The 16,506-nt window shown below is 38.9% G+C and overlaps 1 protein-coding gene across 1 annotated transcript in view; it reads right to left on the bottom strand.

Moving 5' to 3' along the window:
• The window catches only part of LOC100722249 (ubiquinol-cytochrome c reductase complex assembly factor 1), an 89,835-nt gene that overhangs the window by 37,562 nt on the left and 35,767 nt on the right, over positions 1-16,506 (bottom strand). Inside the window, exon 7 of the mRNA XM_003467773.5 lies at positions 2,122-2,230. Coding sequence (XP_003467821.1) covers positions 2,122-2,230 — 109 coding nt within the window. The remainder of the gene's footprint in view (positions 1-2,121; positions 2,231-16,506) is intronic.

The following is a 16,506-nucleotide window of genomic DNA, read 5'->3' as shown; positions in this document are numbered from 1 at the left end:
GACTCTGTGTCCACTATGTGCTGCCACAGAATTGGGTCATAAGTACTAAGGATATATGGAACACCCAGCTGAATGAATAACTTAAGGATTGCTGATCTTACTCTGGGTAGCTAAGACAAATGGCAAGCATGACAGTAAGAAAAGTTAAATGAACCAAATTAAAAAGAGTTCAATACTGACTCCAAAATGGGTAACAATGACGGTGTTAGTGGTGGTGATGATAACAGCTAAAACTTTTGTATTTACTATAATTTTCCTATAATGAATAGAAATTCCAATGGTCAGCCGGGCGCGGTGGCTCACACCTGTAATCCCAGCACTCGGGAGGCTGAGGTGGGAGGATCATAGAGTTCAAGACTGGCCTGGGCTACAAAGTGAACTCAAGGCCAGCCTGAACTGCATAGCGAGACCCTATCTCAAAAAAGACAAAAAGACAAAAAAAAAAAAAAAAAAAAAGGAAATTCCAATGGTCTGTTGTCCCAGAGAATGGCATGTAAATGTCTGTGAAAATACCTAAAGCCTATACATGCAGTTCTTCAAAGACAGAATCTGAAAAACCCTCAACCCAGGTTCCCAAGAGGCAACCATCAACTTCATGATGTACTCTCAAAGATTGTAACTTTGCATATAGTGACCAATAACAATAGCCAATAGCACAGAAGCATGTGAAAATATTTATACTAAAAGTAAAACATGATTGAAGAATTCCTGTGCAGCACAGAAAGACCTCCCAAGACATTATTGAGTGAAAAGGAAGTTGTGAATATAGACAATGAACACTATGTGTATAATAAAACACACAAAATCCATTATCATCTGTTTTCTACAGATAGCCTAGAAGAGTTGTAAAAGATACACACAAGTGGAAACAGTGGTTATTTTTTGAAAGGGGAAAATGCCCGGAATTGAGATGGATGATTAAAGGATTTCAACTTTAATTAAAATATTTTGAGTTCAAAAAATAATGTTAAAACATATTTAATATATATTAAGTGAAAAAAGCCAAGACACAGAATAGTGTGAATGGCGTAACTCCATCTATGTTTTTAAGAATATACATTTATATATTTGTATAGAAAAACACTAGAAAGATATACATCAAGTACAAACAATGGTTATTTCTAGGAGTTAGGCTAGGAAAGACACTTTTTTTTCACAGTAAATGCTTTTCACTGTTTGGTTTTTATTCTGACACACGCGACTTTATAACACATTTATAAACATTTTTTACCTCTCAGTCCATAGAAGAACTTTGCTCTAATATGAAAGAAACCAAATTAACCCACTTCATGACCCAGATGGTTCTATTTTGGATGCTCACAAGCTGGAGGCAATATGAGAAACAAAAGGAACTACAAGTTACTAAAACATGGGCCAGACACTCAAAATACACAAAAGAGATTACTGTTTATATAACCTACTTTCAACGTTTTGGTTTCATTTTTCTGTTGTCATCACATTTCATGTGACATACGAGTATTCTCCTTCCTCAGACTGTTAAATGTACATTTTCAGTGAGTGTTTTGCCAAAGTTTTCTAGTGATCAAGAAGCCTACTTTTTCAGTTCCTAAAGACAGTGTAGGCCCAATACCAGGATCTTTCCATCAGAACTAAGGAGGACTAATACTAAATTAGTGCAAGAAAAAAGTGTCCTTAAGCTGGATTAATACTTGATTCCCTCTATTTACCAATTCCACTCCTGACTACTAGTTCTGCACACAGTATATCCTCACATTGACAAATCACAATAATTTGTAAAAACATACAAAGTATCTATGGTGTGCCACTCTCCACAAAGGTACAAAAAGTGACTACCGTTAAATTGCATTTTGACATTAGGCAGCATTTTACAGAAATCCAAAGACAAGGCTATTCTAAAGAAGAAAACTTCCAAACTCAAATCAAGTGATCTGTTATCAGAACTGTCTAGATCAAGTATCTGACAGCAAATTGTGTATGGTGGTCCATGCCTGTAATCCCAGTATTTAGGAGGCCGAGGCAGGAGGGCAAGAGAATCATCATGAGTCGGAGGCCAGTGTTGGCCACACAATGAGTTCAAGATCAATCTGAACTACACAGCAAAACCTTGTTCCAAAAAATAAAAAATAAAGAAGCACTTACCCCCATGATTCTGCCACGCTGCTCAACATCTTCCCACATAAAATGAACTATGATTTGACACATATATTTCCCACTCCGGCCTTCCTGCTTCATTCGGACTAGACACATCCTGGATGGGAAAAAGATAGTTACCACTCATATTTTTTGTATCATATATTTTCACGAAGGAATGATTTCAGCAAAGGACATTAAATTGAAAAACTGGAAGTGATCTTACTTCTTTAAAGGAGCTTAATTTTGTAATTTCATTTAACTCATTAGACCTGAAATATTATTTCAGTATTTTGCATTGTAAAAATGCGATGTTTTATATTCTTGAAGCCAGTCTTTGAGATCTTTGGACTAGTTCAATGGTGCACAATAATCACAGGTGGATAGTGTCACTATTTTGGACAGCATAGTGTATACTTAGCTTTACAGACTAGTCTTTGATGTTGGGCAAACTATTTTCCTTCTCTCAAACTCTTATTTTTGCTGGTGTAGTGGCTCACAGGTGACCCCAGCTCTTAGGTTAAGGAAGAAGGAATGAATGCTAAATGACCCAAACATTTCAACAAGGTAGTTTTAATGGGCTGACTCCAACAAAAGGAATCTGAACACAGACAAACTTAAGGTCCTATACTTGGGAACAAAAGCACAACTGTAGAGGTATAGGACAGCTAAGTGATATCTACTTATACGTGAAAAAGCCTTAAAAAGGTTTAAGTGGTATATATGTTCAATAGGAGTCAAGAGGACAGTGGTGATGCCCAAAAAATTAATGTGATTTTAGTAACATCAATGGAATATATTCTCCATGTGCAAAGTGAGACTTCTTTTCTATTCAGCATACATCAGAATTTACTTAGAATAGAATCTACTGACCATAGTTTTGGACATTATATTTTAAGAGGCAATAGATTACAGTTAGATAGAAGAATAAGTTCTGGTGTTCTACATAGTAGGGTGATTAGAATTAACTATATGCATATATTTCAAAACAGCCAGAAGAAAGCCACAAGCAGTGGTGCATATCTGTAATCTCAGCATGTGGGAAACTGGGGCAAGAGGACTGCTACGGCAAGTTGGAGACCAGCTTGGGCTACAAAATGAGTGCAAGGCCAGCCTGAACTGAACTACACAGTGAAACCCTGTCTCAAAAAGAAAAAAGAGAAAAGAATAAAGAAAAAAAAAAAGCTAGAAGAGAGGAGTCTGGATTTTCTCATGCCAAAAAATAATATCCGGTGGGTCAGGGACATAGCTCAGCAGCACAGCGCCTGCCTGGCAAGCATGAAGTCACAAGTTTGATCTCTAGTACAAAAAAAAAAAAAAAAATATATATATATATATATATATGGCAAGATATGTTAATTACTAATTTGATCATTATATAATGTATACTTTTTAATCAAAATATCACATTCTATCCCATAAATATGCATACTTTGCACGTGTCAACTGATAAAGTTTAAAAAACAAGAGAAGGGGAAGATAGAAAATAACCAGAAGATAAACAATTATAGAAAAATGATAGCAAAATATATCATGGAATTAAAATCAAAACCAAAGACTGAACCATAGGAGAAAGATTTACTCAAAACTGAACAACAAAAACAAAAAATTCCTAACAGGAGTGACTGAGGTCACAGGAGGACGCCTGGCGGAGTACGGCCATCTGACATAAGGCTGACTACCAAATATCTGGTGGGATTCATTATTGTGATTCTCAGTATGTTACCTTTGAGCCAGTGTGTGTCTAAGAAATGGCACTTTGATACAACAATGAGATAGGCTATGCAAAAAGACTGGGCTATTTTATGAGATACAGGCAATGATACAGCCTCCTGTAGCGCACATGTTATGGGTTCACCACACTGATACAGAGCATAATCCAAGGCAAAAACAAACTGGGAAAGTTCAGCAGTTCATTTTTGTAATACTTTTCTAAGTTAATCAAATCATTCATCAGTCTTTCCTCTGAAAAGACACTGTGTTTTGATGCTTAAGTGTCATCAGAGGCCAAGTCACCAACAGTAATAGTGAGGTAATGGAATACTTCATTTATTTGAAAATTCTGTAGTTTGTTAATACACCTGCCCTATGAGGTTTAAAAGGCACAGATTTTTCTCTGGCCATAACTTTCTAAATATATAATGGGGTAGAGGGTTTTTGGTTTCACAGTATAATTATTCCATAGCTCTTACAGATAACACTCAGCTCAAGTGGTTATTTCGTTTGCAAAGATAACACAAAGTCACTCTCAAGAAAGTGATGAACAATTCATTCAGTGGACATAAAATAAGCTCCTACTATTGTATGAAGGTATACAGTTAGATGTGTACATGTTACAGTGATGTCTAATACTAGAACCCAGCCTTCAAGGAGCGGTTTGTCTCCCCAAGGAGGTAAAATTCACCACATACAAAAATCTTAAAACAAAATGCATCATGTATCCCAAGAGAAAAGTGCAATAGGGTTTGGGGGCTACTTACAGCTGCGAAGGATCAGAGAAGGTTTCATGGAAAGGGAAACATTATACCTGAGGTTTGGAAAGATCAGCTGAAGCTGAACACATGGAGATGAAAGATAAGCGGATTTTCTAGTAGACAGAACATTGAAAAGCAAAGACAGGGAAGGGAAACAGTTAGTACATGTTAAGGGAACAATGAATACCTAGATTTGTGGGAGGACAGGACATAGGAAATGAGGCTAGTCGGGCGTGGTGGTATACCCCTGTGATCCCAGCATGGGGAGGCTGAGGCAAGAGGATCACAGCAAGTTCGAAGCCAACCTGGACTACATAGTAAGTTCTAGGCCAGCCTAAACAACATAGTGAGACCTTGCCTCAAAACCAAACAAGCAAACAGAAACAAAACATGAATTAAAGCCAGGAATGTCACACTAAAAAAAAAAAAAAAAATCATGGACTTTTTTGAACAATGGTTGTACAAGGCCCTGAGTTTAATCTCTAGTACTACCACAAAAAAAAAAAAGGAGGAGGGGAAGGTGATGATGACAAAGGTGAGCCACTGGGGAAGAAGAAATAAGACAAGTTCAGCACCTCAGCATTCAGAACAGACGAACTCCACTCTTAATCCTGAATTAAACACTATTATCATCAGGACTGGAAAATAACAGCATCACTTAGTAGAACGATGATAATCAAACTTGTCTGGTCCAGAAATACACACTCAAAATTGTACTGCCTTTGAGGCACACAATCCCAAAGTTTGTAATGGCCTAAACCTAACTTTAGTGATATTAACAAAAGTATGGATTAAAGCCCATAAATGAAAGGAGAGATTGCTTCTAAAATATTGCACCTAATTAGTTCAATACATACTTGTTGATGCAAAATACTTACAAAATTAAGGCTCTACAGCAAATTTTATCACTTTTGGCTAAAGTTATAAACCCAAACCAAGAATCAGTTTTCCTTTCAACAGCAAGTGTGTTGAAGAATTCCCATGAGTTTTACTAGGAAACTAAGATTCTGACCCTCAAGTTGGGTATGGCAGTATACGTTTGTAATTCCAGCACTTGGGAGGCTGAGACAGGAGGACTGCTGAGACTTCAAGACCAGACTGGGCTACAAAGTCAGTTTAAGGCCAGCCTGAACTGAACTGCATAGCAAACTGTTGCCAAAAGACAAGGAAAAAAAAAAAAAAAATCTGTCCCTCAGGGCTATCAGATCACCAACACTATATTCATCTAGTGAAAAGCTCACCTAATTTTTGCTTGCTTTTCCTTTCCTTACCTTCTGAGATAGTCTCTTTACATTGCTAAATTGCCCAAATTGGGTTGGAACTTTCAATCTCCTGCCCCAACTTCCCAGAGTGTTGAGATCTGAGTACCACCATACTCAGTTTCAACCAATTTTTGCCCTAAATTTGTGAATCAAATTCTCTACATAGTTAAGAACAATCCTGCTGTAAAGACCTTTTGTTTTCACCTCTTCAAAGGAGAAGCAGAGTTAATGGCTTGGCCCACATCTTAGACAGTCAGCTCCCTGGAATGTCCAGAGCCCTTGCTGAAGGGCTAGACATTCCTAGACCACCTGACCTTGACTGAAGTTTACTTCCCACATTCAGTCTATTTTTTTCTGTTTTGAATGGGTAGTATACCCACATGGTAATCAAGTTAAGTTTCCTTTCTACCTTTATCCTCTAGCCAAACCAATTCCTCTCTCTAAGGAAGCTGTGGTTACTAGTTTCTTAGGAATCCTTCCACAGGTAATCTACATAGCACTAATTCACATATATTCTTTTTACATAAACAATATCTTCTTTTCCTTTTTTCACCATGATACTGTTTTACACAAGTTACAAAATTCAGATCATATTAGAAGATGATGACCAGAAAGGAAAGATGGTTAACTTGAGGCGAACATACCTACAACAAAAAGTAACTGCTGACAATCTATCAAGAAAGAAGAAAACTAAATTTTTATTTCACACACACACACACACATACACACCCAACAGAGCAACTGAGATTCAACAGCATAGGTAAATCTACCCAATGCAGCTCAAAAACAAGTGTGGCAAAATACAGTTAAGAGTTAAAGGACAGCGTGAGCCATCTAAGAATGGTTCAAGCATACGGGAAGGTGAAAGGAATGAATAAAATAAATTCAAAACAGTTAACCCAAACAAAACTTCAGTGATCCCAGTACCCACTGCAAAACAAAGCCAACACTTGTTTCACTCTGTGAAACATACAATAATCAAGTTTGAGTTGTGAGTTAACATAGTCCACAACCAACAATACTAAGTTTACACTAAAGAACAGAAGGGCTCTACCTCACACTGAATTCACACGCATATACTGCATTCCTCATAATAAATGCTTCTACTAACTGTTGAGGTCAAGCCATATTTTGTCACTGATTCAACTTCATAATTTCAGAGCTTTTGGGGGGAGGAGTTCCATGCTAAAACATAAAAAACTGCCGTTAAGAATGCAAAATAAATATTAAAAAGATTAACAACCTTACATTAAATAATTAATTTAATCATTCGTCTAAAAAGTATTTACTAAGCACCTACTCATAGACTTAATTCTGTGCATAAACTATTCTCTGCTTAGGAGCATTTTCAACTGCCTCTCCCAAGTCTGATGATGTTCTTAAACCCACAATTTATTATTGAGGTTTTAAGCGTCACAGTACTATCCTTGTCTCTCAGTGAGTCCAATGGCTCATAAATAATACTGATCTCTTTTACATATAAGGAAGGCAAATAACCCAGCTAGTAAAGAAGAAAAAAAAAAAAAAAAAAAAAGAATGTTCAAGCCTTCTCTAACAGCTCCCTAATCTTTCTAAAGGGCAAGTACAGATACAAGAGGCAAAAAAAAGAAAAACTCTCTGATCAGGAGACACTAATAAATAAAGGGCTAAGGATATGGTAATGAATACCACCATTTTATTAAGTCCTCTAACGTAAGACTTGATGCATTTGCATTCATTATCTCCCTCAATCTACATAATAATGTAGCCATCATAACTTGTGCCCATTTCACAGAAAAGAAAGCCAACGAGCTTAAGTAACAAAGCTTCACAGTGAAGAGGAGCTGAAATGAAGCCTGCAGGCTCTATCGTCCCCCAAGCCACAGTGTCTCTATTTTCTCTAAGAGGTAACAGCATAGCACCAAGAGCCTCCTGCAGCTAAATAAGACTAATGGGAAGACAACAACAGTATCTGCAGAATCAAAAAGAACAGGAAAGTTTCCTAGCCACAACTTCCTCCTCTTGGTCTCAATCTGCAAGGGAAGAATTCTTGTTATTCCCAATTCTGACCTCTTGCCACCTACTGGCAATTCTAAACATCCTGTCTCAGTGGGCTGTTTGGGTCTCTGACAATGCCAGTTGTGTTTTGGCCTGGTTTTGCCTATGTGCTGTTTATAAGCTGCTTCATAAGGATCTGATTTTTAACTCAATGAAGACTAGTGGGCACCTGGGCAAGTTTGTCACACTGGCTGCTATGAAGGAATCCCAAAGGGGACATTCACGAAGTTTGTTTCCCTTACTCTGTCACTGGCTGAGGCCAAGAAAGTTGAGCTTACATGGTCACACTCAAGCCCCATCAGAATGCTAATGAATGGTTCATTTATTTGTGAGCTGGCACACTGACCCTTTCCCAGGGCTATGTACATGGCTATCTCTACCTGGTTTCCTAAACTCCCTCTCCATGAAGCCTAACCCTTCAGGGGAGATTATGGAGGCCACTGACAGTTTGTGGGCAAACAGAAAAGTGGGTAAGGCACTTCCTGAAGCCACCTTCCCTGACAAAGAGACACCTCCAAAAGCTGTATCTGGCTGGTGGGCTACTTGTCAGGTCCACTATAAACAAAAGGCTCCTGGGTAGCTGGTATCTGTGCACTCAGGTTATGCAACATGAATAACCTTTGGTTTGGAGGGGGAAAAAAATCTACATGTCTAGGTGTTTGAACAGAGCAACTCTGGCTGGGGGAAGGTGAAAGAGAATGTGTACATGGCCAGGAGACACCATATATAGCAGGTCTGGAGTTGCTGGAACCAGGCAGAAACTTTAAAGCTTTACAGCTGCATCAAAGCTGCCCTGGTGGTTTTCAAGAGGCCCTTGCAAAAGAAACTGCCAGTGTCTGCAGGGCAGATATCTGGCTGGATTGAGACTGGCACTTGTCTGCTTTCCAACCCCTCCACTCCTAATTCTTTACTCTCTTCTTTTCTTTCCCAGAGGCTTCTTCCCCTCAGTTTATAAACACATTTCAGTGATTTTCTCATTTAAAAAACAACAAACCAAAAGCCAGGCATGGTGGCATATGCCTGTAATCCCAGCACTAGACAGGCTGAGACAGGAGAATTGCTGTGAGTTCAAGGTCAGCCTGGACTACATAGTGAGTTCAAAGCCATCCTAAAATACAAAGCAAGACCTTGTCTCAAAAAACAAACAAGCAAACAACAACAACAACAAAAACAACCCAGAGATGACAGCCCATGGCTGTAATCCCAGTTCTCCAGAAACCTATGGCAGGAGGATCACAGATCTGAGCCTAGCCTGGGCAACTTAAAAATGAAGCAAGACCTTGACTCACAATATAAAATATAAAAGGGCTGGGGATGTAGTTCAGTGTGAAGGTCCAGGGTTCAACCTGTAACAGTACAATAAGTAAAGAAAGCAACAAAATTCTCCCCCACTTTCTTGTTTCTCTCTCATCCTCTCATTTTTCCTTGTGACTTGAAATTTGTTAAAAAATAATTTACAATGACTTTGTCCCCTAATAATTCTTCAAGCCCATACCTTCTGACTCGAGCCTTCAGAAGGCCAATAACTTCTCCTTGACCATCCAAGGCAATCTGCTTCTCATGTGTTTCCATCTGATCTGTACCTCATCCTCCTTATTCTATGTTCAAAGTTTACCAGGATACAGTTTGTGAGTCCCAACTATGAAATACAGTGCCCACTATATAGCTTATAATCAATGAATGCTTACACTGCTATTCATGTTTAAGGGAAGAGATCTTTGGTTCCCTGACAATCCAAAGGGCACTTTCAGGCAAGAAGCAAAGCATTGTAGAAGGAGCAGTTCACAGTCAGCTGTGGATTTGTCTTCAGCCCTCCACTGCTAACTAAGTGGCCAGTGACAAATGCTATAAACCTGCCAAACTGTTTCTCCACTTGTAAAACAGTAGAACTGACTAGATCTGTTCTATGGAACTACCTAAGGGTCCCTTTTCAGCTGCCACGTTGTAGAGATGTAAAGGGAGATCATTCCCATCTCCTTCAATCCAAGTAGCAATCCTTTTATACATTTATATAATTGTGGCTGAGCATTAGATTTCATTTTAAAAAAAAATTCTGCTGGTACAAAGTTTGAATAGCACTCGATCCCTCTACATAGAATGCTTTTTCATACTCTTTTCTCATTCTTCACTTGCCAACGTAAACGTTGCCTCGGCAGTGAAGCCCTCCGTGGCTGATACTGTTAGGTATTCTTCCACAGAGACTTACCAATTCCTCGCATAGGACCTATCACAGTTGTATTTTATTAATGTCTCTCTAAGTTCTATGGGGTCAGGGAGTAGACGTGTTAGTTGCACAGTAAGTCCAACTGGAGAATAAATGCTCTAATTTTATTAATTTTTGTTTTCAGTCTTGCGGATTGAACCCAGGATCTTTGCACTGAGCTACTTGCCCATCCCTTTTTACTCTGATACAGGGTCTCACTGAATTACACAGGTTTGGCTCAACTTGGAATCCTGCTGTCTTAGTCTCTCAGAGTGCTGGGATTACTGGGCTGCCAACATGTCTGGTTTATGAATCTGTATTTAAGAATAGGTAGGTACTTCTAATTTTCTGCTTTTTTTTTGGTACCAGGGATCGAAAGCAGGCAATTATGCTGCAGAGCTAAATCCCTGGCCCTAGAATAGGTAGGTACTTCTAATTTGTTACTTTGGTGGTTATGATTACCTAATAAGGGAAGTAACTTAATACTTAAATTTAGCAGATTCACACTTGAATTTCTCCTTCACTGCATACTAACCAGTTCTTTAGGCAAGTTAGAACTGTTCTAAGCCTCTGACCACTGTTACACAAAGTGAGAATAAAGTAGTTATGAGGATTTATGAGATAATACATGTAAGTAAATGATAATGCATGCAAAACATCCAGTAGTAGCTATATTTATGATATACCTTAAACACTTTTTAAAGCTACAAAGTGCATTTTACTCCCTCTCTAACCCACTTTCATCACAGGTATGTTTTAATTTTATTTGTCCATTCTATTTCCCAAAATTAATTAATGCATAAAGGAGATACCAGTGATCCATGACAATTTTAAGCAGCAATCTACAAATCTACTGACACAATGGCAATATAAACTCAAGCTACAAACCAAGAAGCAAGCCGTCCTTGCAAACCAGTGCCATGCATGGGCTGCTGCCACCAGAGGGACAGCCAGACCCCAGCCTTTTCCAGTAAGTCAGTGCCATTCATGGATTGTGGAAAAAGAGAACAAGAATTTACCAAGAAGCAAGCCTCCCTGCAAACCAGCACCACGTGCAGGCCATTGTCGCTGAGGGGACAGCCAGACCCAAACCCCTCCCAGTGCATGGGCTGGGCAACAAGAAGAGTCAACCCCCAACCCCATCCCCTAAGCAACCTGCTGATCTGGAGAAACACAGGCTGTGACAATAGCTATTAAGGTGAAGTGCAATTTGAAGCTTCTGATGTTTGGTGTTTCACTGACTGCAGGTCTAGGGTTGGTAGTCTGATCATTTATTCAGAGGATAACAATATGCAGTGTGGCATCTATTGGGGATCTCCTTCTGAACATGGTAGCCATTTTTAATTCACTATTATCTTGTTTTGAAGTCCTGTATTATTTTCATTGTTTTGTTGGGTTGGGTTTTATTCTATTTTGCTTTGTTTGATTTTGTTATATTCTGTGGCATGGGCAGCTATTTCAAAGACAGCAAAATATATTATGGTAGCAATTTTGATCCTACTATTGTTTTGTTTTGAAGTCCTTTATTGCATTCATTGTCTTATTTTTACTGGTTCTATTCTGTTTTGTTTGATTTTTACTCTGTCTGAAGGTATCTGCAGCTATTTGAAGACAAGAGGAATTATGATAACTACTGTTGATTTTGAACTCTTTTGAAGTTCTATGTCACTTATACTGGTTTGTTTTGATTGGCTTTATTCTGTTTTATTTTGGTTTTATTCTCTTTAAAATAAAAAATAAAATAAACTCAAGCTACATTAGTATTTCTCCAAAGGGCAGCTTAAGTAGGAACAGATCTGTACCATTCTCATCTATGGCAGAGGCCAGAACCCTTTCGGTTGCCATGGGAACCAGCCATCAGTTATTTAATAAGCATTTGCTGATATACATCAAATCATTACTTTGTATAACTTAGATGTATGCAATTTTTATCAACTAAATATTTTTAAATAAAATAAAAATAAAATGTTTGTTGGGGTTTAAATTCTTTTTTTCCCCTCCTCATCTGTTGGATTTAAATTCTTACTAAAATTTCTAAAAGTTATTTTTCACTGAAAAAATTACTGATGCAAAGTAAGTGCTGTAGTCAGGGGTTGCAAGGAGAGCAAGACAATACAGGACACATAATTCATAGTATTATTTATGATAGCCACCACAGTCAAATACAAAGAAATTGCAGTAAATCTGTCCATGTACTAAAGACCCAAGGAAATCCAGCTGAGGCTCTGGATCCTACAGCAATGCCCTGTGTGAAGACCTAGATCCCCAAAGAGTGCAGCTGGATGCCCAGAGCCCACAACAATGACTCATATAAGTCTGTTTCATGGATCTGTGCTGGGAAGGCCCAAAGGTCAACAGTAGAAGCTAGAAAGTCTATGCCAATGAGGTGATTGATTTGTGCCAATAGGTTGAGGGTTCTGCACTGGAGCCAAGAAACCACACTCAAAATAAGGACCAGGCCTTCCCTGAAAAGGATCACAGCCATCCTCAACGAGGTCCCAGCTTCTCCAACAACGAGAACAGTCAAATTCCTATCAGGAAGCCAGCATGACAAGCTTCTCTTGGAGATTAAGCAGCTCCAAACAACAACACCCACTTAGGAAAACCCACAACGCTTCTCTTTCCCCTCCAGGTCTCCTTTTTATGCTGGCAACAGTCAGTCCTCAGGTGAGCCATTTACACTCTGGACCACACTGATTCAGTTCAGCTGGTGTTTAAATTGACCACCAGCTTTTAATCTATCACAGTAAGAATAATGGGACTTGAGGAAAAGAAATCAGATACAAATACAACAAAAGTAACTCTTGCTTTTAATAAATTCACCATCACGAAGAAGATTTAGTATAATATCAAAGTGTTACATGATGATGAGCCAAACATAGTGGTGTACACCTGTAATCCCTCACTGAGGAAGGCTGAGGCAGGAGAACCACAAGTCCAAGGCCCATTTAGGCAACTTAGTGAGACCCTGTTTCAAGATAAAAAATAAAGGACTGATATATCACTCAATAGTAAAGCATTCCTGGGTTCAATCTCTAATAAAAGAAAAAAAATTATTATGATGAATGCCATAGTAGAGCGCGCAAAACACTAAGGGACCTATCATTTGTGACAATGTGGATGGGAATTGGAAATTGTAACGTTAAGTGAAATAAGCCAGGCACAGGAAGACACACATGCTAGTCATATTCATACATGAGCTCTAAAACGTTGATCTCATAGAAGTTTGAGAGCAGAATGGTGGTTACCAGAGGGTGGGGAGGGGGAGAGGAAGGAAAAGTTGATCAGTGGGTACTAAGTTACAGTCAGAAGCAGGAAGTCTTCTGGTGCACTACTGCAGAGCAGGTGAGTACAGCTAATGATGAAGTACTTACACTTCAAAAAACTAGAAGGCTGGCAATGTATCTACCTTAGTGATAGAGTGCCTGCCTAAAATACGTGAAGCTCTGGTTTTAAACAATCCACCACAAAAATAGGAAGAGGAGAGGGAGAAGGAGGGGAAGGGAAAAAAGGAAGAGCCAGGTATGGTGGCACTTGGGAGGCCAAGGCATGAGGATCAGAGAGTTCAAGGCCCACCAGGGCTACTTGAGATACCATGCCAGCCTGAACTACATAGTGTGACCCTGTCTCAAAAGAAAAAAAAAAAAAAGTACCTGTATTTTTACATGTGTGGATATCTGTATGTGGATATATGTATATATGTGTGTATACATGCAAATATCAAACCACTACATGGCAGTCCACTAATATGTACAATTTTATGATTTTATGAATCAGTTAAACTTTTAAAAATGGCAAAATAGAAGACCTTGGCAACTCACTCAGGACTCCTTCTGTCTTTCTCTGAGATAGAAGCTTTCTTTAAATATATTTTGCTCTTAAAAATAAATATATTCTGCTCTTAAAAATAATTTTGCTTTTTTTTTTTTTAACTTTTTATCGGTACCAGGGATCGAACTCACGACCGCCTGCTTGCAAGGCAGGTGCTTATGCCTTTGAGCTAAATCCCCAGCCCCTTTAAAAATAATTTTAAAAAAGGAAAAATATTAAAGGAGCTGTGTTCACAGGGAAGGGATGACTTCCCTGTTAATTGAGATTTTGTCAAGTGGAGTCAAAGGAAAAATAGCATTCTATACAAAAGAGAATTTGTGCAGAAAAAACTAGTATAGGCAGCACAGGTAATATATAGTAAGATACAAACATCATGCTAAGAAACCTGATAGGGAAGAGGGACCCAATTTGTACTGAGAAAACTGAAGGAAAAGGGAGGGGGAGGCCAGAGGCCAAAGACTAGTTTTCAGGTACTGGTGGTTGTAACCCAGTGAAATCAGTTTAGTGCTGACATCATGAATTCCTACTTAAAATGAATTCAAACAGAATAGAAAATGTTAGAGATTATCTGACACTATAAAAATGTGAAGATAATTTTTTATAAAACTTTTGAATCAAACATATGTGTGTGTTTCTGGGTCATGAAGTAAAGTGCATTTGTTATTACAGCTGATGGTCAAAGACTTTCACTATGTGACTGGTGACTAAAGGAGAACTTTCAGCTTTCTGGTGTGAAGGGCTGAATGCATTCACCATGTCAATGGCCAAGATAAAGAAAAGAAGAAGAAGATAGCTACTTTTATCAAGTCTATGTAGGGATGTCGGATAAGTCAGACAGCAGGCTCTCTCAGCATTTTTTCAGCAGTCACAGTCAATATTATTCGGCAAAGACAATGGACACATAGTCACTGCAGCTGCAAGCTCACATGAACAGATAACTGATAAGGATCTTATAGGAACGTGAGGGGGTCCTAGTCCTAAATCTCAATTCACAAAAAACTATGAAACCAGAACAAGCAGACAGGATAAGTGAAACAACATTTCCTCTAGGGAACTAACAAGATATGAGGAATCCTCTCCCTATTGTAAGAACCACGGGGCTGGGGATTTAGCTCAGCAGCATACACGTCTGCCTTGCAAGTGTGTGGTCATGAGTTTAATCCCTGGTACCGATTTAAAAAAAAAAAAAATCTAAAGAGAGAACACAGAACCATCACCCTTGAGAATCTGCAAGCATTCTAGAAAACTTGCCACCAGAGTATCTTTATTTAGGCATTTTGGTTTTGTTTCAGGGGAGTCTTTCTATTTTCATTACTGATTTCTAAGCCTCTCCACTTTTCCCTCACTGTCCACCTCCAAAAGATACTTCAGTTCCTATTATTTCTAGACAATCAGTGTCAAGTGCTACAATTTCCAATCTGCCTTTCCCTCAGTTACTCTCCTGGAGCTCCAGGTTAAGAGAACAGGGCTAGAAGAATGTAACTTCTCACAGACTTGGGGTGGCTCCATCAAGTCTCCTATCTCCTGTCCTTTAGAAGAAAGTTGTCTTCAGTTCTTGGAACAACACAATTGGGCTCTAAACTACTGAACTACTCTTCTGATGACCCTTCTACTATATTCCTTAGCAGACCTGCCCCAGACTCTTCAGACAAGTGGCTTCCCTCAAACACTCCTTTGCTTCTGGTATTCATTCTCCCTCTCTCCCTTTCCCTCTTACCGGGAATTGAACTCAGGATGGGCTTGCCAAGCAAGTGATGAGCTGTATCCCTGGTTCTCTAAATTAAAATGCTCTCCTTTTCTCTAACAGAAATTCTATTTAACCTTCATGTTACCTTTACCACAATCGCTTTCTCTTGATGCCAGGGTTTAAACCCAGAGCAGCATGCGTGCTGAGCAAACACTCTACCACTGAGCTGTACCCCAGTCCTCAGTCATTCTTTATCTAATGTACCCCTCACTCACTGCCACCAAATCTGGATTTAGTCACACCTCCTTGTATTTGTATAGCATCTTCTTGTGTCCTGTGCATAGTATTACATTATCATCCATTACAGGCAATTGTACCTTATACTCATTTTTCACTAAAGTTCCTTTAAGGGACAGACCATGCTATAGCCTTCTTTTCAACAAATTATGGTCCTGAACATATAGATTATCACCAATCATAGTTAGTTAATTCTAATCCACTTTATTGAATTTAGTATGTGTATGTGTGTATGTGTGTGTGTGTGCGCGTGTGCGTGCGTGCGCACCAGGAATTGAACTCAGGATCTTGTGCTTGCCAGTCAGGCGCTTATGTTTCTGAGCTATATCCCCAGCTTGCTAATTCTAATCAAAAAGCTACTGATTCATTCCACCTAAACCAGAAGAAATAATACTAAGAGCAAGAAAGAAGATGGAGAGACAGCAAGTATACATTTGCAGCAGACAGCCTCTGTCTCCCGTATCTTAATGGTAGTTGTACACCCTACCCCTCTGAGAAATTTAACCAACCTCAGCAAGGAAAGCTCAGTAGGCATAGTTTGGAAACTTTAAAAAACTATAACTAGTTTCAAGGTTCTCCCAGCTGCTACTAGTCAGGTGTTGA

This window comes from Cavia porcellus, unplaced genomic scaffold (genome assembly GCF_034190915.1).
Source record: "Cavia porcellus strain 051 isolate PalLab524CR breed Dunkin Hartley unplaced genomic scaffold, mCavPor4.1 scaffold_5, whole genome shotgun sequence".
NCBI classification, from domain to species: Eukaryota; Metazoa; Chordata; class Mammalia; order Rodentia; family Caviidae; genus Cavia; species Cavia porcellus.
Note: the sequence above shows the minus strand (reverse complement) of the source record. Positions and strands in the feature narration are given on the sequence as shown.